At 32.9% G+C, this 26,019-nt stretch overlaps 3 protein-coding genes and 1 pseudogene across 7 annotated transcripts; 1 reads left to right on the forward strand and 3 right to left on the reverse strand.

Moving 5' to 3' along the window:
* The first annotated feature begins 9,748 nt into the window (after positions 1-9,748).
* LOC9322152 (transcription factor ABORTED MICROSPORES) lies at positions 9,749-12,667 on the forward strand. The gene is made up of 9 exons (XM_002883977.2): positions 9,749-9,953; positions 10,140-10,259; positions 10,379-10,546; positions 10,633-10,705; positions 10,789-10,857; positions 10,936-11,550; positions 11,641-11,895; positions 11,986-12,162; positions 12,250-12,667. Exons 1-9 carry the CDS (start codon positions 9,787-9,789, stop codon positions 12,505-12,507), a joined length of 1,902 nt encoding a protein of 633 aa, XP_002884023.2. The 5' UTR covers positions 9,749-9,786; the 3' UTR covers positions 12,508-12,667.
* Positions 12,668-12,720: 53 nt separating this feature from the next.
* On the reverse strand, positions 12,721-17,783 carry LOC9320091 (probable ubiquitin-conjugating enzyme E2 23). 3 transcript variants are annotated; one of them, XM_021033712.1, is made up of 8 exons: positions 17,473-17,783; positions 15,404-17,365; positions 14,763-14,900; positions 14,153-14,605; positions 14,010-14,079; positions 13,781-13,920; positions 13,374-13,685; positions 12,721-13,288 (listed from the first exon to the last, which is right to left on the reverse strand). In XM_021033712.1, exons 1-8 carry the CDS (start codon positions 17,707-17,709, stop codon positions 13,034-13,036), a joined length of 3,567 nt encoding a protein of 1,188 aa, XP_020889371.1. In that variant the 5' UTR covers positions 17,710-17,783; the 3' UTR covers positions 12,721-13,033. The 3 variants fall into 3 exon arrangements, with proteins under 3 accessions (XP_020889371.1, XP_020889372.1, XP_020889373.1); XM_021033713.1 differs by having other exon boundaries at positions 17,534-17,626; XM_021033714.1 differs by having other exon boundaries at positions 17,496-17,517.
* Positions 17,784-17,854: 71 nt separating this feature from the next.
* LOC110230499 lies at positions 17,855-18,560 on the reverse strand (annotated as a pseudogene).
* Positions 18,561-18,780: 220 nt separating this feature from the next.
* LOC9322153 (RNA-binding protein 39) lies at positions 18,781-23,863 on the reverse strand. 3 transcript variants are annotated; one of them, XM_021033717.1, is made up of 16 exons: positions 23,700-23,863; positions 22,983-23,531; positions 22,536-22,594; positions 22,369-22,396; positions 22,095-22,176; positions 21,957-22,013; positions 21,801-21,856; positions 21,121-21,352; positions 20,815-20,898; positions 20,647-20,721; positions 20,218-20,307; positions 19,861-19,925; positions 19,574-19,772; positions 19,400-19,488; positions 19,195-19,309; positions 18,781-19,092 (listed from the first exon to the last, which is right to left on the reverse strand). In XM_021033717.1, exons 2-16 carry the CDS (start codon positions 23,474-23,476, stop codon positions 19,045-19,047), a joined length of 1,773 nt encoding a protein of 590 aa, XP_020889376.1. In that variant the 5' UTR covers positions 23,477-23,531; positions 23,700-23,863; the 3' UTR covers positions 18,781-19,044. The 3 variants fall into 3 exon arrangements, with proteins under 3 accessions (XP_020889376.1, XP_020889375.1, XP_020889374.1); XM_021033716.1 differs by lacking the exons at positions 22,369-22,396; positions 22,536-22,594 and having other exon boundaries at positions 22,983-23,524; positions 23,700-23,862; XM_021033715.1 differs by lacking the exons at positions 22,369-22,396; positions 22,536-22,594 and having other exon boundaries at positions 23,700-23,862.
* Positions 23,864-26,019: the final 2,156 nt, after the last annotated feature.

Consider the following 26,019-nt stretch of genomic DNA (forward strand, 5'->3'; position numbering starts at 1 on the left):
ATTCTCTCACTTTACACTACAATTTTTCTCGTTATCTTCTATGATATACTCATCGTCTTCCGACATCGACTCTTTTTTCACCTTATATTGTCTCACATAGAATATACTCAATTGTGAATTAGTTCTCAAGATAGATTGTATATCTTTTCTCCTTCCTATCTTTGAATACTCAATTCTATTTTAAACGTTGCATGATCTTTTTACTAAAGTAACCATCAGAAAATCTGAGAAAATATTTTGTCATAAGGTTTCTTTAGCCATGTTTTGGTGCATGTAAAATTGTTTTATAAAAAACATATTACATATATAAACTCATTCTTATATATTCACAAACATCGGATTTTAATATCAAATTTTTTCACTTTATCTTGACTGTTTGAAAAATACAAAATTCTCTTTTCTAAAATATGTAAATTAAGAAATCATAAAAATTATTCTAGTTTTTAAATACGTTTATTTTTTATAACAAAATCATTGTTATTTTTAGTTTCTAAATAGCATTCTCAAATATTATTATTAGAAAGTTTTATTATTCGAGTAGATTATTTTATTTTTATTTGTGATGTTTAGGATAGTTTTTTGTTTTGTTTCAAATCAGCTTCATTTTTCTCAATCTATGTTAATTTTCTAAACACTGATTAATAATTAGTTTTTCTTTCTTAGGTATTCATTTTTTTATATAAAAAATGTTCACTTTTTAATTGAGAAAACATTAATAATATATACAAATTTATTAATTTAACTATTTATACTATTTATAATTAGAAATTATAATATGTATCCATTCCTTCTTATTTTTAATTGGTATCATGAATTAATACTTTAAACTTAACAAATATATTCTCAAATTCTAAATGTGTATTTTTTAAAAATGAAGTACTTTTTTTAGTTAGGACCTTTAAATTTGGTATTTTCTTAACTCATATTTTTTAATTCAACTAAATAATTATAACTCTTAAAAGTGATTGTTTTATAGTCCTGGACGTTTGTTATCCAATCGGCTTCGGTTCGGTTCCATTCGGTTCTGGTCATTTTGGTTCTAGAGTTTAGTATCTATTCGGGTATTTTGAAATTTTGGTTCGGTTTCGGTTCGGTTCCGGTTCTTTCAGTTTTAAAATTTACTATACATTCGAGTATTTTGCTTCGGATATTTTGGATATTTTAGTTATTTTTGAATATTTTGGATACTTTTCGGTTATTTCTAGTATTTTTATATAGTTTGAGGTATTTTTGATTATTTAGTCTATAAAAAACTAATATTTTTAGATATATAATTATATTTTGGGTACCCGGAATATTTTGGATCGGTACCGATTCGGTTCCGGTTCTTACGGTTATGGAATTTAGTATCCATTCGGATATTTTCAAATTTTCGGTTCGGTTTGGTTCTTTTTGCTCCGTTTCCGGTTCGTTACATTCGAGTCGGTTAATTTGTCCAGGAATTGTAGTTTGTTTTTTCGTCTTCTTCTGCTTTCTTTTCCCCTTCTATTGGCTCACGTTTTCTTTGTACTCGGTGGTGTGCCCGCGCGTTGCGCGGGGTTTGGTTTTAGACTTTGTTCTTTGTGTATCCATCTGTTCCCTTGCCTTTTACTAGTTTTTTCTTTACTTCTTGTGCCTTTTCTTTCCCCCGTCGTCTCTCGTTTCTCACCTTTTTTCAAAAGAAGAAGAAAGAAAAAAAGAAGAGTGGCCTCAAAGATTTATGAACAGACGGGAGCGCACCCGACTGAAACCCCCCTCAATAGAATCTTTGACCAGTGTCGTACTCAAATTTTTAATAAGTTTCATGATCTTTTTATTAAAGTGAACATCAGAAAAGAAATCCGAGGAGATGTTTGTTATAAGGTGTTTTTTTACCATGTTTTGTGCATCTAAAATTGTTTTATAGAAAACAAATCTCATATATGGACTCATTCCTATTAACAAACATAGAAATTCAACGTGAAATTTTGCACTTTATCTTGACCATTTGAAAAATACAAAAATCTCTTTCTACATATATAATTTAACATATATTATGATTTTAGATAGTATTTTTAATGTTTATTTTTATAAAATGTGACACTTACGAACTCATAAAAATTATTCTAATTTTAAAATATATGTATTTTGAAAAACAAAACAAAATCATTTTTATTTCTAGTGAAAAACTCTTCAATCTACCATTACTATATATAGATTTCCAAATAACATTCTCAAATATTATTATTACACAGTTTTATTATTCGATAAGATTATTTTATTTTTATTTGTGATGTTTAGGATAGTTTTTGTTTTATTTCAAATCACCCTTAGATTGCTCAATCGATGTGAATTTCCTAAAAACACTGATTAATATTTAGTTTTTCTTCTTTAGGTATTCACTTTTTTATTTAGAAAACATTTATAATATAGAAAATTTATTAATTTGACTACTTATATTATATTATAATTATAAATAATAATATGTTCTAAATTCTTCTTATTTTTTAATCGGTACTCAAATTTTAAATGTCTATTTTTCAGAAATGAATTGATTTCTATTTTAAGTAAAAATCTTTAAATTTGGTATTTTTAACTCTTATTTCCTTTTCTCTACTAAATAATGGCAACTCTTAAAAAATAAATTTTGTACCATTAAAATATATGATAAGTTTTTTTTTCGTATCTCTAACTATTTTAAAATATTTACTCATTATATGTTAAAATATAATGATCTAATTTATATATATTTAATCTCTATTCAAAAATTTCATATTTTAAGTTGTATATTTATTTTTTTCGTTTTTCATAATATTTCATTTAATTTTGGGAGACTCACAAAAATGCCCCCTTTTTAATACCCTTTTTCAAAAATACCCCATTTGGCTGTCCATTTTTAAAAATACCCCTTTTTATGTACAAAATGACTAAATTACCCTTCTTTTAATAAAAGATATCACAAATATATAAGGAAATATAACAAAATTAGGTCTACAAAATACAAAATATTTTTTGGCGGGAAAAGTGATCCCACAATTTTTCCCGCCAAAACTCTTGTAAAAACTTGTAAAACCTTTAAAATACCTTGTAAAATTTTCTCGTAAAACTTTTTCCCGCCAAAAAATTTTCCCGCCAAAAAATTTTTTTTGCGGGAAAAGTGATTCCGCAATTTTTTTGGCGTTAAACAAAAATTTACAAGGTATTTTAAAGGTTTTTTACAAGGTATTTATAAGGTTTTACAATGTATTTTAAAAGGTTTTACAACGTATTTACAAGGTATTTATAAGATATTATAAGATTTTACAAGCTATTTTATAAGGTTTTTACAAGTTATAAGGTTTTACAAGTTTTTTATAAGGTTTTACAAGTTATAAATACCTTATAAAACCTTATAAGTACCTTGTAAAACCTTTTAAAATACATTGTAAAACCTTACAAAATACTTGTAAATACTCTGTAAAACCTTTAAAATACCTTGTAAATTTTTCCCGCCAAAAATTTTCCCGCCAAAAAAATTTCGCAAAAAAAAATTGCGGAATCACTTTTCCCGCAAAAATTTTTTTGGCGGGAAAATTTTTTGGCGGGAAAAATTTTTACGGGAAAATTTTACAAGGTTTTTTAAAGGCTTTTACAAGTGTTTTGGCAGGAAAATTGCGGGATCACTTTTCCCGCCAAAAAATATTTTGTATTTTGTAGACCTAATTTTGTTTCAAATAAGGGTAAAATGGTCATTAAAAATTAAAAGAGGGCAAACTTAAAAATGGACTCTCTAAAGGGGCATTTTTGAAAAGGGGTATTGAAAAAGGGGCATTTTTAACAATTTCTCTTTAATTTTTGTCAATTATTTTTTTTATTTAATGTGTGAATTAGTTTAGTTTTAATGTTTTTGTTTTAATAAATAAATATGTGGAACCTACAAAAAAAAAATTATGATGACATGAATGCTGATGTGGACACCTTAGATGGAGAGAAACTCTCCCATTATATATATAGATTGGACTACGAATTGATTTTCAAGACAAATCATTAATTATTTTCTCCTTAATTATAGTCTTTCATACTCAAATTTTTGGGTTAAAAGCATTTGATGAAATATCAATCTTGTTTTGCCTTTTGATCATGTATATTATGTGTAGAACTCATGAATAATATGATCATTGATTATTTATTTTTTTAAAGATGGATGATAATGTTTAAAAATTTTCAAGAATTTTTTTTATAATTTCACAAGATAAAGTGTGACTCTTACAATACATTCGTCTTAAATTATAAATTTAAGTTGAGTTTAGTAATCTTTTATTTTTCTTTAAGTGAAAATTTAATAATAAATAAAAATATGTAGTATATTGTTCTTAGAAACTAATGTTTCACTTTAAATTTTATTTTTTGTTTAAAATTTTATACACAGAATTAGATAAATTTATTTTTATTCTACCATGTATTTAAAATTTACTTCCATTCTAAAACTCATCAAAATATTTAAAGATTTGAATTATGATCATTTTTAATTTTTATCTATTAAAAGTAGAAGTATATTACTACTACTAATAATATTTTTATAGTTTTGTTTTTATTATTTTAACTTTTCATTTATTTTACATAATTCTATTTTTATTATTTAAAATTTCTATTAATTATAAGTAACATAAATATGCCCTAAATAAATGTTTAAAGTGTATTTTAATTTAAAATAAATAATGTTAATACTTGTTAATTCGGTTCATAAATAAATAAACAAATAATGTAAATAAATGCCCTAAATAATGGTTTGTTTCATTCGGTTCGGTTAATTTGTCCATGCTTTGTAATTTCTCGTTTTTTCATATTTAATTTATGTAAATTAATTTAGTTTAGTTTTTGTTTTAATAAATAACATATGTAGAGCCCACAAAAATAATAAAATGTGATGACATGGATGCTTATGTGGACACCTTAGATGGAGAGAGAACTCTCCCATTATATATATAGACTAGATTTTGTACCCGCGCGTTGTGCGGGATTTTAGTTTAATTTTTTTTACTAATAAAAATTTAAGCATAAAATATAATCATTTAAATTTAAAAGATAAATATTTGAGCATAAATATAATAATTCAATTTTTAACATCATTTCATATAAAATTTGAATATACCGAGTTTCATGAACATTATTTAGTGTAAAAGTACATCTATAATATCATGTTGCTAGAACCGTTTTAGCAAAGCTTTTTTTACCCATTGAAGCAAGTGCATGGTGCCATAAGAGAATTCTCGACTAAGTTATCAATGTGCCTATTTTATCTAACTTTTCATGATTATACGACCAAACGGTTAAGCCCAACTTTGATCTAATAATCTGTTTGATAATGTGTTTCATTTTTATTTTAAAAAAACTCATTCGTTTCACACAATTCATGAGATCTCAAAGAATTTGACCTTATTCATATGCATTATATTTCTAAGTTTTAGAAATTTATTTTCAAACATTTTTAATTACCAATTCTTTCGTCATCTTCTATGATGCACTCGTTGACACGATCGACATCTACTTTCTTTTCACCTTCTATTGACTCACATATTATATATATTGGACTATGAATTGATTTTCACGACATATCATTAACTATTTTCTCCTTAATTAATATCTTTCAATACTCAAATTTTTGGGTTAAAAGCATTTGATTCAATTGATGAAATATCAATCTTGTTTTTCTTTTTGATCATGTTATAAAGTTGTAGTTGCAGTTGAGAATATGCTATACAAATTACAAATCAATTTTTTGAAAGGCTTACATTTCATTTTTTTTGTATATTTTGTGTAGAATTCATGAATAATGTGATCATTGATTATTTATTTTTTAAAGATGGATCATAATGTTTCAAAATTTTCAATTTTTTTTTTTAATAATTTCACAAGATAAAGTGTGACTTTTACACTACCTCCGTCTTAAATTATAAATTTAAGTTGAGTTTAGCTATCTTTTATTTTTCTTTAAGTAAAAATTTAAAACAAAATAAAAATATGTAGTATATTGTTCTTAGAAGTTAATGTTTCACTTTAAATTTTATTTTCTTGTTTAAAATTTTACATATAGAATTACATAAATTTATTTTTATTCTACCATGTATTTAAAATTTACTTCCATTCTAAAACTCATTAATACATTTAAAGATTTGTAGTATGATCATTTGTAATTTTTATCTACTAAAACTGGAAGTATTTTATTACTACTAATATTATTTTTATAGTTTTTTCTTATTTTAATATCTCATTTAGTTTACATAATTCGTTTTTTTATTTATTTAATTTTTTATTAATTATAAGTAACATAAATATGCACTAAATGAATGTTTAAAGCGTATTTTAATATAAAATAAATAATATTGCTTAGGTGGATGCTTAGGTGGATAGGCTAGATGGAGAGAAGACTCTCACATTATATATATAGACTCTCACATTATATATATAGTTCTTTGAGATCAACAACATACAATAAAGAGTTTTCTCCGAATCCATCTCTAGTTTCTACGGAGGTTAACTCTTAAGGAATATTGGCTAAACAGTATTGACTACTAATTTAATTTTCGAAATCCTTAGTATTTCGGGTGCTAAAAAGTAGATATTTCAAAAATATTTTCGAAACTTTTAGTAGCTCGGATGCTAAAAGATAGGTATTTCAGAAATATTTATCTTTTACAAGCAAACAAACCAAATTCTCCATCGTTTGGATGGAAGACTATTTTTCAACAAAAAAATTGGTTGAATTGGGAGCAAAATGGTCTCTAAGATCGGGATTCAATCTATCAGTATGGTGGAATCTTTGTATACCAGAAATTAATCTACAACCCGTAAATGGAAGAGAAAATTATTACATCCAAATCTGATGGTTAACCATTTAATTAATCCGATAACAAAAGATTAACACCTACCTTAGAAAACCAGAAATATTAATTATTATATTAAAAATAACTATATATAGTAAATTTTATCAAATTACGAAGCCTCGAATATTTGGAAAATTAACTATGGCCGGTTATCTTTAATCGGAAACACTATAAAATTGTACTTATACATAAATATCTAATGAAAAGTTTAAATCTAAATTACTAAATATGTAATCTTAGAGTAGTATAAATAATAATAAAGTAAAATAATCGGCCACACCCTCCATTTCCATGATGTGTGGTCCAGATTGTTCTAGATGGGTCATAAAATTATTTCTTCTAGTTTTGGTTTCCAGCTATTTATACCGTATATGTATCCGGAGAAATCATATAAAAAATTTGGAGTTGTGTTATAATAATACTAAATTTTCGGAGGATGTAATTGGTAGCCCCTGATCAGACGGAAGTGCGACGGTACAGAGCTTTTTCTTTTGGAAAATTTATATATAAAAAAGCTTAAATATTTTAAAATTATTATTAATATAAGAGTTATACTTCAAAAGGTCCATTTTTTATAAAAAAAAGAAAAGTATAAAAGGTCAAAAAGTTTAAAATAACAATTTTTTTATAAAAAAAAATTAAAATTTTGAAAAAAGTAATAAAAAATTTTTTAAATAATAATAAGCCAAAAAATATTTTTTGTCCTAAGACCATCTCCAATTGTTGGCTCTATTTCTTGCTCTAAATTTGGAGTGCTCTAAAAATAGAGCAGAAGTTTGCTCTATTTTTGGCTCTAAAGCAAATATTCTATTTTAATATTTTGTTTTAATTCTTCACATAGTCTTTTATTTTTAAAGTTTGCGAATTCTATCCACTTAGTTTATTTTTGAACAAATATCTAATATAACCATATTATTACAAATTAAATTTTATTACAACACACAAATAGAAGATCGAATGATTAATATGTTTTTATTTAAGCATCAACATTAGTGGATCCGGATGCGATCTACCGGATTATTAAATCACTAGTTTATGGTGTGTTAACTTTTTTTTAACGACACGTTTAATCGTTTTTATGTACTTTTAGTTTATCATTTGAGATGACATTATTTTCTAATTTAATATATGTTATTGTTATATTTTAAATTTTAATTAATTTAGTAACTACGGTTTTTAATATAAAATTATGTATGTATGTAGTTTAATTATATAATTTTGTTTACGTATAATATGATACTATATTAAAATTGAGGAAGTACTTTGTAAATTAAAAAGTTTTTGGAGCAACACTATTCATATATCTATTTTTAGAGCAAGATATAGGACACTATTGGAGTGATTTTGTTCTAAATATAGAGTTTGAAGAAAGATATAGAACACCATTAAAAATGCTCTAAAACTCCCAAATTTATTGGACCGGGGCTGTTGGTATGTAATACAACTTTTTACTATTTTTTCCAACCAATCGAGTTTGAGGTAGAACCCACCCTAAAACTCACATTTCATGGCTTTAATTTATTCATATTTTTCTCAAAGCAATTATTGTTGAATTTTAAAGCGCTCTTGTTTTTTTTGTTGTCAATTTGTATATTTTTTAAATATACAAAAATAACTTTATGACCTAAATTTCCATCGCCATTAAAGACGCTATAACCAATCCCTTTTTAAGAAAATATCAAGCTTTCCTAAATTTTCTTAATCCCATCGACGATTTTTTCTCATTCTTTTTTTGTCATATTTTATAGCATAAATATAATTGTTTTTTTTTTTGCCTAATCTAATTTTAAATTACATTCAAAGAAAAAATAAACGTTTTTTTACATATGACTGCTAACTTTTCTTAAACGACTACATAGTGATTTTATCTCTTATGTTGTTTTGATGCGAACCACATTTGAAGTCCACCTGCATATTTTTTCATAAATATAATTTATTTTCTTATTCTATTATGAAAAGTGATTTATCGTTTACAATAAACAAATCTAATAACATCAGTACACATACTACATGTATTTATGAATGGTTCCATGAATGATTCCACGATAAGTAATTCTACCCGCAACATACTTGTCAACAACAACAACATACTTGTCAACAACAACAACATACTAATCAAATGTCCTAAAATTTGTATATCACTTATAAAAAAATTGCACGTTCTCCCGGAATCGAATTCAAAATCCATCATATATACAAACATTAAACTCTTGATCAATATGGGTTTCTATCAACGATTTTTTTCTCTAATCAAGTGAAAGAGGAACATGCGTGTAGATATGTATTCAGATGAAGAAACTTACGTCGGACTATGGGAGTGGTTTGTTACGTAATCATGAATTTTAGCTTCATGAAAGGTGGACACTGGACAGTTGGGTCTATGGATATTTATTAGGAGACAAAGCTAGCTCAGCTTAACAATATATACGTAAATAATATTATTTGTTTTCATCATATATACACTTTTATTCTCAACTCAAATAGTTGCATACACACACAATTATGTTTGTAAACTTTTATCTCTCTATAACATATTTTACGTCGAAACTAAAGAATCAAGGAGAACTAAAATAGAATAATAAAAATAACAAAGAAGGGAAAATATAATAGTAGTTGAGACACCGAAAGAAGAATGAATAACCTAAACGCAACGAAGAGAAGCTCTCAACAAAGTTAGTTAGGGTTTTACACGTTATCTTAGCTCATGCAATCTGCCCCTTTCATCATTCTAATTCTTTTTTATAATATATACTTTTTATATTTATGTGTTTAGTTACATTCATATATATTAGATACATACATACATATACATGATCGTCATGCATGTCCTGCATTTTACCTACCAAAGCCATAAATTATCTCTCCTAATAAGAGAGAAGAAATAAAAAATTCTAAGAGATTTTTCACACATATATAAATAAAGTTTTGTGGTGACGTTATTTTACACGAAAAAGCTCAACCTTGTATGGAAGTAATTAGCTGCTACCTATTATTGATTATTATTCTTCTTCTTCTTCTTCTCTTTTCTTTCAATTTCTTGTCTTCTTTTGCTACCTCTTCTTGGCTTTCTCTTGTCAAGTTTTCACCAGTCACAAGATTTTTGAGGAGCCTTGTTTCTTCCGAGAATCTTGTGTAAGTTCTTGTTGGCATATTTTCCTCATGATATTCTTAGCTCTATCATCATGAGAAATGATACATTTTGTCTCTCTAATTCATTATGCGATTTCTAGTTTCTTCTTTGTTACTAACAAAACCATTAACTATTGAGGCAATAGTTTTGTGGTTTTGTCAATAAACGGTTTTATTTCATATATGCAGTAATCAGATTGAGAGGTTAATGGAGAGTAATATGCAAAACTTGTTGGAGAAATTGAGACCTCTTGTGGGTGCAAGAGCTTGGGATTATTGTGTTCTTTGGAGACTAAACGAAGACCAAAGGTTGATTTGATTCTTTGTTAATAAGTAGTTAAGCTTTAAAGAGTTTTTTCTCTATCTATCTATCTTTCTTTATCTTGCGTCACATTATATATTTGTTATTTTGGTTTTGGAGGAGACAGGTTTGTGAAGTGGATGGGATGTTGTTGCGGTGGGACAGAACTCATAGCGGAGAATGGAACAGAAGAGTTTAGCTACGGAGGTTGTCGGGATGTTATGTTTCATCATCCTCGGACCAAATCTTGTGAATTTCTTTCTCATCTTCCAGCTTCCATACCTCTCGATTCCGGGTATGATCACATATATATACAAGCTACACATATATATTCTTTCATAAGAAATGTCTAGAGATGGAAATATATGGATTTTGATATAGGATATACGCGGAGACTCTTCTGACTAACCAGACCGGTTGGTTGAGCGAGAGCTCAGAGCCAAGTTTTATGCAGGTATTATCCGATTTTCGGAGTTTTGAGTAATCACAATCTCATGAACAAGAAGATTAATTTTCGTTTTTTTTTAAATTCTGCAGGAAACAATCTGTACTAGGGTTTTGATTCCTATACCGGGAGGACTAGTTGAGCTCTTTGCGACCAGACATGTATGTTTATGTCTCTTAATTATGCCAAGTTTTTGGTTTTTAAACTTTGGTGGTTTGTGATGATGTGTGTACGTATAGGTCGCTGAAGATCAGAACGTGGTGGATTTTGTAATGGGACATTGCAACATGTTGATGGATGATTCTGTAACGATCAACATGATGGTAGCAGACGAAGTCGAATCGAAGCCATACGGGATTTTATCCGGTGATATCCAGCAAAAGGGTTCTAAGGAAGAAGAAATGATGAATCTCCCCTCGTCTTACGATATCTCTGCTGATCAGATCCGACTCAATTTCTTGCCTCAGATGAGTGATTACGAGACACAACACTTGAAGATGAAGAGTGATTATCATCATCAAGCCTTAGGGTATCTCTCAGAGAATGGTAACAAGGAAATGATGGGTATGAACCCATTTAACGCGGTGGCAGAAGATGGGATTCCGGTGATCGGCGAGCCTAGCTTGCTTGTGAATGAACAGCAAGTTGTTAACGATAAGGAAATGAATGAGAACGGTAGGGTGGATTCAGGATCGGATTGCAGCGACCAGATTGATGATGAAGATGATCCAAAGTACAAGAAGAAGTCAGGAAAAGGATCTCAAGCCAAGAACCTGATGGCTGAGAGACGGAGGAGGAAGAAGCTAAACGATAGGCTTTATAAACTCCGGTCGCTTGTTCCCACGATAACCAAGGTATCTATATCTGCGGCTTTCCTCCCAGGGTTTGTTTCTAGGTTTTTGAAATATTATGCGTTTCTGAAACTAGTTTTTGTGGCATGAAAGTTGGACAGGGCGTCGATTCTTGGCGATGCAATCAACTACGTTAAGGAGTTGCAGAATGAGGCAAAGGAACTTCAAGACGAGCTTGAAGAGAACTCAGAGACTGAGGATGGATCTAATAGGCAGCAAGGAGGGATGAGCCTGAACGGGACAGTGGTCACTGGGTTTCACCCGGGGATTTCATGTAACTCCAACGTTCCTAACGCGAAACAAGATGTTGATCTTGAGAATTCCAATGATAAAGGACAAGAAATGGAGGTTAGAGCATAATAACAAGAAACTAATCTATACAGAACTCTAAAATGAAAATCTCATGATATCGGTTTATGTTGGGTTGAGGAGTTTCAGCCACAGGTGGACGTGGCTCAGTTAGATGGCAGAGAGTTTTTCGTAAAGGTGATTTGCGAATACAAACCAGGGGGCTTCACTAGGCTAATGGAGGCACTGGATTCTCTGGGACTAGAGGTCACAAATGCTAACACAACTCGCTTCCTCAGCCTTGTCTCCAATGTCTTCAAAGTCGAGGTATGATCTAAAGGACCTGTAGAATGGAGAAACAAAAACCAAAGCAAAATATACAAAAACTATATGTTTCTTTTTTCCCGGTTACAGAAAAATGATAACGAGATGGTGCAAGCTGAACATGTAAGGAACTCGTTGCTAGAAATAACCCGGAACACATCTAGAGGATGGCAAGATGATCAGATGGCTACAGGCTCTATGCAAAACGAAAAGAACGAAGTTGATTATCAACACTATGATGATCACCAGCATCACAACAGTCATCATCACCCATTCGATCATCAGATGAATCAGAGCGCTCATCATCATCACCACCACCAACACATCAACCATTACCACAACCAATAAGGACCAATTCCGCAAAGCTATAAAGATGTCTGCTTTACAAGCGAAAGAAACATTAACATCTGCATAAATAAACTTTGAAGATCTTTTCATTTCAAGAAATAAGAAAAAAAGGAATGTCAGTTTGAGAACAGTTCCTGTATCCAATACCAGGAATAAACCATAGCGAGACTGCTCTATAATTTCATCAAACAGAAACAATAAAAGCGAAACAACTTCACTTAAATAATCTTTGTTAGAGAAGTAATTTGACAACCCATGACACAAGAAACAAGTGTTGAAGTGCATCCCTAAAACTGTTAAGTAGTCCCGAAAACAAGACCACCAAAAAAGATTCATTGCCGATATTGTTGGAGCAGATGGGGTTACAACTTAGCAACGCGTAATTCTTGTATAACTCCAAAAAAATAACTCTATTACACACATTTCAGAAATATCTGGATTTAAAACTCGAAATAGTAAAGAAGCCGCAAACCTTCACTTGGTTCATTGGCAATGATTGGTGTATCTAGCTCTTTTGAGGCTTGTGTTATTGCTGTTGCAGATGCTTGAATTCATTGCAGTCAGCTCCTACCTCGCTCAGTGCTGAGAAAAGCTTTGGCGCTATCTTAGCCAACATAAGCTTAAAACCAACCGAAGTGGAATTAGCACTGCTGCGTTCATCGATAACTGAGGCATCTTTGGTGAGGGAACCTATGAGATATCCTTTCATGTAGGCGTCACATGCCTTCAAAATGTAATAGCCGCGTTTTCTGAAATGGTCTTTGATGAGTTCTTCAAAATCCTACAGATTTCATCACGAAATTAAGAAAAGAAAGTTGGGTAAAATGTGAAATTAAGTAGAAATAGCAACATAGCTTCACCATTACCTTTGGTGGTTTCCGCATAAGATACATCATGGTTTTACAATTTAGCAAGAAAGTATTCTCGTTGTATCCCAGTGAGTTTTTTTCTCCTTCCGCAGTCCCAACCTGCTTATCATACCCGGCTTCATTGAAATAAGGCCTCGAATTCAACACCAATCCCTGGAGTGAAACAAGAACTTGAAGGATGCTAGATGATTTGGGATCCCAGACTTCATTTCCCCTGCCTGTCCAGGTATTGAGAAGGCTAAGACAGACCTTGCCTTCTTCATACAGATTGGGGTTTAACCTCCATCCACCAGAATGATAATATGCCGACTGCAACATGACATGACATTATTTTCATATCATGCATAGCTGGATTCAACATTAGGTTGTGCACAATAGTAATAATAAAAATTAGAAACCCATACCGGTGGCACACTAGGGTAGTCAGATGGAAGGTGAAAATCAAAAAAGAAGAGACCATCTTGGTATGGTGTTCCATATGCCCCAACTATTACGGCCCTCAAGAGATCCATTCTATCTTCGTAAGCTCGAACAAAGATTCCATCTGCCAAAGTTGAATGATTTTTTTTTGATATGATGTTACCATCATGAGATACTGCTGAACGTTTTAACTTAACAGCTAGACATTCTTACCCGGAAGATTGTTCTGAAGTATTTTCCAGTCTTGATCAACCTTCTTGAACCACTGTCTTTCTTTGGTTTTCTGCAAGTTTATTATATATTTTAGTAATTTGCACCAACAAAGAAGTCATCTAAAGTGTAAGTCCTTCAACTACCTGCCCATCTACGCCAAGGAAATGGTGGTCCAGAGGATCTTGTGATATATCAAAGCGTCTGAAACTGCAGCTATCACCATCAGAAGGTACTGGCTCATCTTCTAAAAGTGTAGAGGTTTCCCCACTCAAAATATTCTCAGCATTAGCTTGAGTGCCCTTTGACTCACAATTATCAGTCACGTTGACCTTTGAAGGACTAGGGTCATCAAGGAAACAATCTCTTTCATCGGAAGAGTTGGTCAATTCAGCTTGCTTATAAACATTTTCCCCCGTGTAATCAGAACTGGAAGAATCTACAGATTTCCTGGCACGGGAAAAGATTCCACTAGCCAGTCGAGTCACAAATTCGATTGCAGCCAGTGGAAGAGCTAGGGCACCGTTCCTCCCAGAATCGTTCTCAGAATTGACATCTGCATCAGAGTTTCCCTCAATGGAACTACTCCTTCCAAGCTCCTGAAAAGCAAACATTCTTATTAATTTGCAGACAAATGGCAATGCCTATGCTAGAAAAGGAATTGAATCAGTGCCACCCTTTTTTAACAGTTTGGTTCAAGGAGACGTATAATTCAGTAATTACAAATTTAGTAACTTTTTATAAACGGAAATAAACCTCTTCAGGAATCTCAGGAGCACCCCTATCATCATCGTTTAAAGTTTCCCAACTAGCAGCATCACTTGCTTCACTTTCTCCAGCAATCGATTCATCATCATCATCCCGTCCAACTACATAAACTGCATGAGGGCCAACCTAAGAGAAAGCAAAAGCTAAAAATTAAAAATCAATGAATACCAAGTCTTATCCACAGGTAAACTGCCATCAGATTCAAAAGATTTCTGACTGTTTTTCTTTGATAGACAGTCTCATAACGAACCAAATTCCATATATCTCTCAGGTCATTAAAATTAAAAAAAAACAACTGCTCTACAAATTATTCCTTAAGATAGGTAATAAAATCTCCTCCAACTTATGCATCAACAGTCTTTTTAGGCCAAACCATCTACGAATGGACAAGATTTATGGTTTGGCCTTTCCCCTAACTCCCTGATCTATGAAATAAAAAGCAGAGCAGCAAGAACATGAACAAACCTAACTACATATAGGTCTGGGATAGACATTGAGCATCCCGAATAAACACTTTTAAACAGCAACTGTATTAAAACACTCAAAATTTCTGTAGACGTTGCAAATCATATAATGAGACCACACCAGCAAGGGATTGTAAGTGAATAGACTAGTTGAGGTTGACGTACCGTTGATACAGTTCCATCGGCCCATGTTACTTCAATATCACCATCCTTGAGGCCAGTAATATTTCCAACCCATGAGAGCTTTGAAAGGTCCGTATTAGATTCGTTTTCTTCAGTATCCTTACGGATTTTAGCTTCTTGATGGGATTCTGAATCTTGGTATCCATTGTCTTGCTGTGTTGCCTCCTCTAAAGAGTTTCCGGGAGAAGATGCTGGTAACGCAACGGTAACAGGTGATAAGCGAACAACAACATCCCCATAACAGTAGTCATAATCTGGATGGCCCTCTAGCTCATACACACTGACAATTTCTTCCTTTTCAAACTCACGGGGTTCTTCTGCCCTTAGAAGTGGCTTTAGCCACCTCACAGAAGCGGTACGTTCTTTTGCATTGACACTTTTCACAACGCCAGCACGTCTAGGTTCATTTGTGTTATCACCATCATCACAGGTCTTCTCTACCACATACTGCTCAGAGACAAATTCATGATCACCAGGAGTCTCAATTGGAATCAATGTTGTCGCTTCCCGTCTACATTCTATTGTACCATCCTGCCAGGCTACATCAACACATGTTCTGCTATTAACTACCAAAAGAGCTTGTTCAAAGGTTTCCTCTTTCTTCTTTATCTTTTTGTCCTTTCTGATAACAAGTTTGCGAATCTTCTTACGATGGAGAGGCCAAGGCTCATGAACAGGCTCCTTTGAAATAGAAGGATTTCTTTGAGAAGGATCTTCACTAGTTACTTTTGGCAAAGTTTCAGCAGTAATACCAACTTTTCCACTTACCCCATCTTGCACATCTTCTAAATCGCACCCGCTTTTCTGTTGCCGATCAGCACAATTTGCTTGAGAATCATAAATTCTTAATTTAGATACATGCTTGTGTAAGGGGATCGTAGCAGATTGATTCACAGATGGAAGAAGGCACCAGTCACCCACTTGCCAATTGGCATGAGTGAAACATGACAACAATGTCAAATTACTTGGATTCTGCTCCTCAGGTGGGGAAACAGAAGAATCTGGACCAAAGCCAGCTGAGGCAATCCAGTAGACAAAAATAGATCCAGCAGTAACTTTGGTCACAGTACCTTCTAAACGATTGGGCTTCCACAGTCCAGATAACCACCGGGAATTCTTAAAAATCGAGGAGGAGCTTGCTCTAACACGCTGGCCTGGATAATAAGGAAAATTAGCATCTTCTTCAAGATTATTCTTGGGAATAGGTTTTAGTCGAAGGGGTTCAACACGTAGAACTTTACACATGGAACCATCATCAAACAAGACAGTGACATTGTCCAATACATCATCGATTCTACCTAGCCATGGTCCATGAACCACATAATCACCAACAGCAAAATCCCTGACGCGTTTCAAATTCTTAGTTGATATATCCTTGTGGATAGAACCATCAGGAGCCAACAAATCAACTGATATGTTCACATCCACTACAACTCCCACCTGGCCAGTTGGCTCATAAGCCGAAGCAACATAATCTCCATGTAAGAAACCACGGTCTACAACGGTTACATCATTAATATCTTGAACAGGCTCAGTGTTATCCATCCAAAGCACACGAATCTGATCTCCGTCAAGTGCACCACATTTATAGTTCCCATCGGGTTTTTTCTCGCCAGCAGCAGCATTGCCATCTCCATCACCAACATTTTCTTCACTGGCCTTTTCCTCTTCATCATCATCTTCTTCGTTGTCTTCATCCTCATCACTAATATCACTCTCGGAGTCAGAATCACCAGCTACTTCGCTGACAACCCCAATACTACCGGTCCTATTGTTTTTGACAATATCTTGTCGATAAATATTAGGATGCTCTGAATCATCAGACCTATGGATATGATTTCTGTCGTTGTTGTTATTCATCACAGTTGAATCATCAAGTGGCGGTGGCGAGTCAACCCCAACATTTGTTGATGATGTACCAGGGTCATGTTGCTCATGCTCCATCTAAAAAAAAGCCAAGTAAAAGAGTTTTGATCACCGATAATGAAATATTCTACAGAACAAGGATCGATAAGAGAAAGAATCAAAGGAACATCATCAAAAAATATTACAGAGATTGTTCGCGAATATATACAATCACATTGAGCTGCCAAGGAACAGATTCGTAAGTACCGAATTGGAGGAATCTTGGAGAAGAAGTGATCGGAGGAAGATTTCAATCGATTACGATTTTGATCAGATGCTTTTTCTTTTCCTTTATCAGAAGAAGAAGAAGAATCAAGGAGAAAGATTGAACAAGGCAAGGAGGAGGAGGAGGAGCTCAGCGGCGTCAAGGGTATATTCGTCATTTGTGCCAAAGTGTTTTATAACATTCCACGAGGCCACTCATCGAATCTCAGCCGTTGGATCTGCTTACCAAGTCGCCGGTCATGTTTTTTTTTTTTGTTTTTTTTTAGTATCTATCTGATTATTATAAAAACTAAAATTGCATAAGGTATATGAATTATATTTGTTATATCATTTACATGTAACTATTGAGAATGATTATGACTGGGTAAAAGACAATAATAGTCGTTAAAAATATATTGTAATCAATTTCGAATAATTAAAAACATTATTAGATCTTCTGTTCTAGTTCTACTAGGAATGTTATGTGACAGTGATAGTTAACTTGCTCTTGATTTCTAGGCCAAATAATTTAAAAAAAAATGTTAGAACATTCTTATGAAATCTATAATATAAAGTGAGACTTGATCAACAACAGCCCATATAATGGCTTGTCATGGTGGAATCCTCATTAGCCATGGCAACAATCCTCTCCATAAAGCCACTAATCCTTCCTCTGCATAAATCCTTCTAATGACATCAACCATCCCTTTATATTTCACCCCACCTTCACTGTCTCAGACTCTCAGGTTTGAGCCATCAACCTCGTTTTTACCACATCAAATGGTCCTGTGCACAACGGACCTGCGGTTCCAGCCAAAAAACCCTGAGATCATTGACTGCCATCCATGGTTGTAAGACTTTACCGTCGCCTTCATGTTTGTTCCACAAGACAAGAGTACATCAAAGGCGTTTTTTCGCTGTGAACATTACAGTTTGGTTGGTACCGTTTCGCATAACCGTCGGTGTTGCACCCCAATATGCTTTCTTCTTTCACGATGGTTCGAGCACAATGAATGGGTCCTTTATAAAACAAAATAACCGGGTTTTATGAAATAAATCATCATTTGGAGATCACCATTATCCCCCAGTCTACTACACATATTCTGATTGTTTTGTTTGTTTCGTGGGTTTCAAGAGACCTGGTTATAACATCTCGGTTTCATAATTTGTAATTGGGCCAGTTTGTTAAAATAGTATGTTACAGTCCATTAAGGCCCAATTGCCTTCATGTTCTCGATTCTAAATCCGAATAAAAAAAGTCAAAACATTCTTATGAAATCGAAAACATGTTCGCATAATACAAATACTGAATTAAGACTTGAAAAGGTTTCAAAGTTACCGGCACACACATTACCGAGACTTAAAAATACAAGAAGCGGCTAAAAGCATAAACATAAATTTGACACAAGATTGAATTTGTAATACTCTTTAGGACAGTAAACTTCATTCACCACCGCAGATTTTATCTTCATTTATGCTTTGACAACCATAATAACAACTTTTTCTCGGTACCTTTAACCGACCTTACTCTCGGGGAATTTGGCCTCGTAAGCCACTGTAGTCTGTTAAAACAAAGGAGAAACAAGCAAGATTGTTAGTAAGATAATGAAATCGAAGAAACTGAGACAACACAAGTTTGGTTTTTTTTTTTTTTTTTTGGATACCATGTAAGTCGCAGTAATCATCTTTCCAGCAAACCATCTTCCATGGAGAGCACGTTGTGCACCTATGGCTGCTTGCGCATTCTCAAATCTCAGGTAGACAAAACCAACGCTGTTCCTGTTTTAGCAACAGAGATTGCAAGTCAGTCAGAGACCAGTCTACTCTTTTCGAGAGTGAGAAAGTTACAAGATCCTAAAGCTCACTCACTTGTCAACATAGATATGATTCAGATTTCCGAATTTGGAGCATTCTTCTTTAACATCTTCTTCTATATCCTTGTCAAAATCATCTTCAGTCTGCCAAACAGATACAAGTGTAAAGAAGAGTTAGCTTGAGGTACAAATTGTTCAGCCGAAAGAAACTATTTAGTAGACCACTAACCTCAGTAGATGGATCAAACATGTTTTTAAGCAGCAGACATTCGCTGGGGACACCAACTGGGTCTATTACACCAGGAATAATGCCGGCCCCTGCGAGTCCAGCAACAGCAGGAAAAGACCCTTGTACAAGTGCAGGAGCTGCCAATGAAGAGATTGTAGATACTCCACCGTGAATAGATGCAGCTGTAGTAAGGCCAGTGCTGCAGAGAAGGTTGGAGGATTTAGTGGAATATAAATGAATGAAAACAAACTGCAAAAACAGAAATAAGTAACAGAAAATAAGGAAACCTTGATGCAGTTCCACTGCGATCGAGCTTTTGCATGAGAAGCGCCCGCGATTGTGCATTCAGAGACTGCAGATTAAGCAACCACGTAAGGCTAAGAGAACAAATGCATTTAATGACAGTGCCGGAAACTGGAAAGTTAACTCTATTCTCTTCTACTCCACCATGGATCTTACACATAGTAGCTATTTACAATTATAGAGAACCAGATTAAATAAAAAATTGTCTATTAACACCCTTTTGTTAAAGTTGATTAAACTTATGTTCATATTTTATAATCCTACATCATGCAGTAACTATAGATCCATAAAATATATCCACTTTGGAGGTTATGCTAGCGAGATTAAGACAACTAACTAACCAGGCCACCTCCATCATCATCATCCAAATCACCGGTGGTTTGCGTCTGTCCAGCTTCTGGGACTTCAGTTTGATCAGTTACAGCTGACACCTAATGAAAAGTAAAACTACATCATCAACAGATATAACATGTTGTCTTAAATGCATCTTTAGAAGCCTTTGAGACAGATTCAAGATGGTTGACTGCTCAAAGTATCAGCCAAAAAAATTCACATAGAGGTGTCACACTGCTCAATTTGCCTCCATAGAAGTGATAATGTAACATCACTAAGCACAAAGAAAATGAATGTATGTTCGGGAATTATATCATAATTTTCCCACAGAGAGAAAGAATCCGTATAGAAAGTACCTAACACAGCTTAAGCTCTCTACTACCTTCAATACTACTGATATCAGTTGAAATTTTTTTAAAAAAAAGTGTAACCACTACCTTGATTGCACGACCTGCAATCTCCAACTGCCCATTTAGATTCAGTGCGTTTCTAGCATCCTCCAGGCGGGCGAACTTGAAAGTTTAGAAAAAGAAAAGAATTCTGTTAATCAAAAAAGTACAGTAGCAAAAAAAAAAAGTTTCAAGACTGACACTGACTCTACTCACCTGAACAAAACCAAATCCTTTGCAGAGGCCAGTTTCATCACGAGGTACTTGCACCAGCTCCACACTCCCAAATGGTTCAAAAACCTAGAAATGCCAAAAGAAAGCATTATTATGTCACCTGAAAGCAAACTATGATCCGAAAAATGAGCAATTGCAAAAGAGGTCTATGATCCTTAAAGCTCAATAGGCATATGATTTGCACAGTACAGGAAAAAATCTGTTCTTACGGTTTTCTGACATTTATCCAAATAACACTTCCTCTTTAACAAACATAGAGCAGTTGCCAGGGGAAAAGAAATAGTTTACCTTTCGCAGATCATCTTCTGACATGTTAATGTGGAGGTTACCAACATAAAGACGTCTAGCTCCGCCGGAGTAGGGGCCCAACATCCCCCCTGCTCCAGCAGCAGCAGTTGTTGACTGAACAAGATTCTTCTCAGCTTCAGAAGGTTTTACCATAACAGGCTGACCAAGAAGAGGTTGTCCAGATAGAGCAATAGCCATGGGGACAGACATTGTATCATAAAACTCCACATACCTGCAAGTAGGAACAACTCAGAATCCAGCAAACAGTACTAAAACAAGATACAACATAGCATTTGCACAATTTACGGCTCAGAAGCTATTTAAAGCTTATCACTGCACCGACAGTTAAAAACTCTTAAGCATAAACAAAAACTTGCTCTAGCCACATAAGAGCAGCATTATCGGTCGTTCCTTAGCAGATTTCTAAAAACACAAGAAATAATAATATTTTAATGCTACAATTATATTCTAGTTTTTTTAATATAAATAACCCATTAATAAAGGTGCACGTGTCTGTTGGTTTGTGATAACGTCTCTTAACTAAGAGCTATTTCAGCTTCTCTCTCTTCTTTTTCTTTACTTTTCATTATTTTTCTTTTTTTTAATTATTAAGAGTTCTGCTAAAGAACGACCGATAATGCTGCTCTAAGTCTTAAAGAGTCAAACTGTTCGAAACTCACCCTATTCCCCTGGAACGCCTGGAAATTCGATCCATTATTATCCGTACATCTCGCACCTAGAACCATACTTAGGAGGTAATGTGTCAAAAATTTCAATTGAACCAGCCAGAACAACAATTTATATGGCAACATGAAACAGGCAGGGAATGAACAAACCTTGCCAGCTCTAGAAAAGAATTCATAAACATCCCTTTCTGTTGCTCTCAAAGCAATCTGTTGTACATAAAAAAAAAATTCAATTATTAATCAAGTTATAATGTTTAAAAGGAACCATAGCTATAACAACAGGCATACCTGATAAGCAAAAACTGTTCTCTGATCTCTTTCCGGATCAGCCTCAGGTTCTACCTTATCCTCCTTCTTATCTTTATGGCGTCTGCATAATAACAAACATGTGAGCTTGTTTAATTTCATACTATAAACTTTTTCATCTATATTTTACAAGTTGTCGCAACATCTTTTGAATAGGCCAGAGACAACATATCAATGGCATCTTCTGGTATACAGCAATATGTTAATATTATAACAATTCAAAACAGATAAACTTTTCTCCGTTAGGCGTACACACGTGAAGCACGAGATGGCCCTGCAGGGAACTATGCAAAGTCAACAAGGGATGAACAATAAACTAATAATTAAAACTTAGATCTTCTTTCATTTTAAATTTAGCACAGGACCAACCTGAAGTCTAACCAAAAACTTTTTACCTTCTATTACAATGATAATCTTAAGAACGTGCCCCATCAAGTTGTACAGAAGGCAATACCAATGGACCTAATAGCATTAGTATGAACCTGTTAACATTTATAGCTTACATCAAAGTTTTTGCAGCATAACCCAAATAGCATAAGAGATTTGATTTCCAAATTCAGTCATCAAATCAAGAAGATGGGAAGCACTAGGAGCCTGCATCCTCAATTTCACTCTCAACATCTCAATAATATTCTGAAACTACCATGAAGAAGTCCTTCGGAAAAAGTACAAAGAAGCTACTAAACACAGTACATAAATTTAAGAATCGGATTCTAAAGAGTGAACTAGCAGGCGATATGTAGAGTATCAAGTCGATCACCAACTCGGATGTGTACTTCTCAAGAAGTATGAACAAAAAGTATATTGATTAAATGCAGTAGGCATTTATGAGAACAAGTTTGAAATAAAGAAAAGAGAGAGAAGGAGCACCTGCGATCTCTATCCCGGTCCTTGGTCTCTCTTTCCTTAGGTTCTATTTCCAGGCTCTTTTCTCTTTCCTGACTCCGATGTCGCTCTGATCGACTTCTACTCCTTCGTGACCGATCTCTCTCCCTATCTTTTTCATGGTCACGCCCTTTACCATCTCGATCCTTATCTCTGTCCCTCTCTCTATCTTTCCCATTTCTTTCTTCTTTATCTATATCCTTTTCACGATCTCTATCTCTGTGCTCCCGGCTACTCCTATGCCTATCCCTCTCTCTGTCCCTAGACCGTGAACGGTGGTGAGATCTCGACCGCTTAGAACGCCGACCATCCTCGTCTTCATCCCTCTCCTTCTTCTCGTCACCCCTATGCCTTGAGCTTCTACTCCGCTCTCTCCCTTCAGATTTGACTTTCTCATCACCACCACCATTCCCAACTTCATTCTCCAAGTGGGGATTTTCAACTGTCTTCTCTAGGTACTCATACTCATCAAAGTCCATTCTACAAGTCAAATCACTTCAACACCAGACCACTCTCTCCCTCAATACCTAGAATCTACAACGAAAAAGATAAATTAGTATAGAAACAAGCACAACCTCAACATCACTCACTCCCAATGGAGAAATTATTCGATTTCACAGCCAAATTCCTTCGAGAGAGATCATTGGATACGACGAATTCCAGATTGAAATTGAATAAGCGAATTAGCAACTCAGTACTTACCTCTCTGGTAACGAAACTCGAAGAAGCGAAGAGGAACGGCGAGGAGAGAGAAACTCGAAGCTGCTCTCAATCTGGAATCTCCCGCTCGCGCTATCTAGGGCAAGAAAAAAGCTTTGTGAAGAAGACGAAGTTTGTGAGGTGGTCGCAACTATAGGTTTACTTTCCACTTGCCCAGATTCAGCCTAAAACCCTCTTTCGGGTCTAAGGCCCAATCCCTTTTTTTTTTTTCTTAATTTTTTTTTATATTTACTAGAAAAATATCACGCGTCGTTTGTTTTGAAAATTATTAAGAAAAATTATGTTGATTATTTTTGTTGCTAATTTATGTTTATTTTTTAATTTATTATTATATAGTTAATAAAATTAAATTCATCTTATGTAGTTACAATTTTTATGATTAGATTTATTTTTTACTGAAAATATTAATTTATACATTTTCATGTATAAATCTGACTATTTATATATTTAAGATTCTAATATTTTCCCACCATCATGAATACATATAACATCAATATAGGATATTTTTATACAATCATATGTAATTATGTCATTTGTGTAGTTTGAAACTCACTTAACTTGATTATAAATACAATTTTTTGTTCTGTTAACTCTCCTGATTTAGTACTCCAACCACATCGTGATAGATTCATTATTGAATACTAGATAGACATAAATTGAACAATATCTCAAAAGTTTTCATATGAAAATAGAAAAATAAAGCAAAACTAAAGTGTCATTTAGGTAAGCACTTTTACATCTTCTGTCATTGCATATAACCATATAAGATAAATAGTCGTGTCTTGAATTATTTGGTATGTATAACGTTTCAAAGGTCCATCACTTGAAAAATCTTGCATGTCAATGTTACCAACTTACCATAAAACATAAAGATAAAAAGAGAGAAAGTCATATGATAAGTCATATATGAACAACAAAACGTAATCAAATATATAAAAATTGGCCAACTCTCTCCATATGTATAAAAGTTTGCCAACTCTCTCCATATGATAGCAAACAACTAAATTACAAAAAAATAAAGTTTCAGTCATAATCTAGTAGTAACCATTGATAAAAAAAATTATTAAAAAGAGAAGAGTATATTTAAAGTAGTGTTTTTTATTAACATAATTTTGTATCTTTTTTCAATTTTGAATAATTAACTTAAAAGTATAATTGATGGGGGATTTAATGCAATAAAAACTTTTAATTTTTCTCATTTAATTTGGATAATTTTTATTTAAATAATACAAAATGACACAAGTCATTTTCTTGTGTGATAAATTACAAAAAAAAAAAAAAATTCAGTCATTATCTAGTGGTAACCATTGATAATTTTTTTTATTAAAATGAGAAGAGTATACTGAAAGTAGTGTTTTTTATTAATATAATTTTTGTATTTTTTCAGTATTGAATAAATAATTTAAAAGTATAATTGGTGGGGGATTTAATGCAATAAAGAACTTTTATTTTTATTTTCTCATTTAATTTGGCTAATTTTTATTTAAATAATACAAAATGACATATGTCATTTTCTTATGTGATGATGTGGCACTAATATGGAGAGAGTTGGCCAACTTTCATATATATAATTTTAAAATATTAATGTATTAACCGGGCTTTGTAGCCTAGTGGTAAAGGGGTCACGGCTGTGACTTCCGCCACCAGGGTTCGAGGCACGCCTACTGGCGGATTTATATGAGGGAATCGCCAGCTCCACGGGATGTGGGGTACCCCAAGGCAGATGACTCATGTGGGTCCCACGCTAGTCGGTTCCACCCCGGTGGGGCCGGACACCCGAGTTATCAAAGAAAAATTAAAAAAAAAAAATATTAATGTATTTTACCCTTTTTAGATAAGAATTACCATGAGATAAATCTTATACTATTTAATTTATAAAAATAATTTTATTTGTTTTGAAGGGATTTTGTTTTGGCGGGAAAATATTAACGATGAATTTGTGATTTTTTGTATTTATTTATAATTATTAATTAATTTAAAAAATCAAAAATAAGGCGCTATTTTTGTCCAATAAACTTTTGAGTGCTATTTTTGTCCCAAAAACTTGATTTGGGGCTATAAGAGACAATTTCTCAAATTTATTTTGTGTTTGATTTTATATCTATTTTAAACATAACTCGTAATTAAAGCAGAAAAGTTTCCAGATCTTCGGATCGAATTAGTTTGACTATAGATCAACGACTTATTTTTTATTATTAAAAATCATATAAGTATATTTAGAAAGAAATATATGTATGTATGTATATCATTTACCTTGTTGGTTCTGCTTTGTTTGACTCAAAAAAACAAAAGCAACTTCAAT

The sequence above is a fragment of the Arabidopsis lyrata genome (assembly GCF_000004255.2).
Source record: "Arabidopsis lyrata subsp. lyrata unplaced genomic scaffold ARALYscaffold_3, whole genome shotgun sequence".
NCBI lineage: Eukaryota > Viridiplantae > Streptophyta > Magnoliopsida > Brassicales > Brassicaceae > Arabidopsis > Arabidopsis lyrata.

What these genes read in the sequence shown, in the direction of transcription:
- LOC9320091 (XM_021033712.1), bottom strand. Translation starts at nt 17,709, where the DNA reads ATGACGAATATACCCTTGACGCCGCTGAGCTCCTCCTCCTCCTCCTTG. An exon ending in CCGATGGAACTGTATCAACG is followed by an intron (nt 14,901 to 15,403) that starts GTACGTCAACCT and finishes GCTTTCTCTTAG; the next exon opens with GTTGGCCCTCATGCAGTTTA. An exon ending in TCCTTGGCGTAGATGGGCAG is followed by an intron (nt 14,080 to 14,152) that starts GTAGTTGAAGGA and finishes ATAAACTTGCAG; the next exon opens with AAAACCAAAGAAAGACAGTG.
- LOC9322152 (XM_002883977.2), top strand. Translation starts at nt 9,787, where the DNA reads ATGGAAGTAATTAGCTGCTACCTATTATTGATTATTATTCTTCTTCTT. An exon ending in TCCATACCTCTCGATTCCGG is followed by an intron (nt 10,547 to 10,632) that starts GTATGATCACAT and finishes ATTTTGATATAG; the next exon opens with GATATACGCGGAGACTCTTC. An exon ending in CAGAGCCAAGTTTTATGCAG is followed by an intron (nt 10,706 to 10,788) that starts GTATTATCCGAT and finishes TAAATTCTGCAG; the next exon opens with GAAACAATCTGTACTAGGGT.
- LOC9322153 (XM_021033717.1), bottom strand. Translation starts at nt 23,476, where the DNA reads ATGGACTTTGATGAGTATGAGTACCTAGAGAAGACAGTTGAAAATCCC. An exon ending in TTGCAGGTCGTGCAATCAAG is followed by an intron (nt 20,308 to 20,646) that starts GTAGTGGTTACA and finishes ACTTTTCATTAG; the next exon opens with GTGTCAGCTGTAACTGATCA. An exon ending in AATCATATCTATGTTGACAA is followed by an intron (nt 19,310 to 19,399) that starts GTGAGTGAGCTT and finishes TTGCTAAAACAG; the next exon opens with GAACAGCGTTGGTTTTGTCT.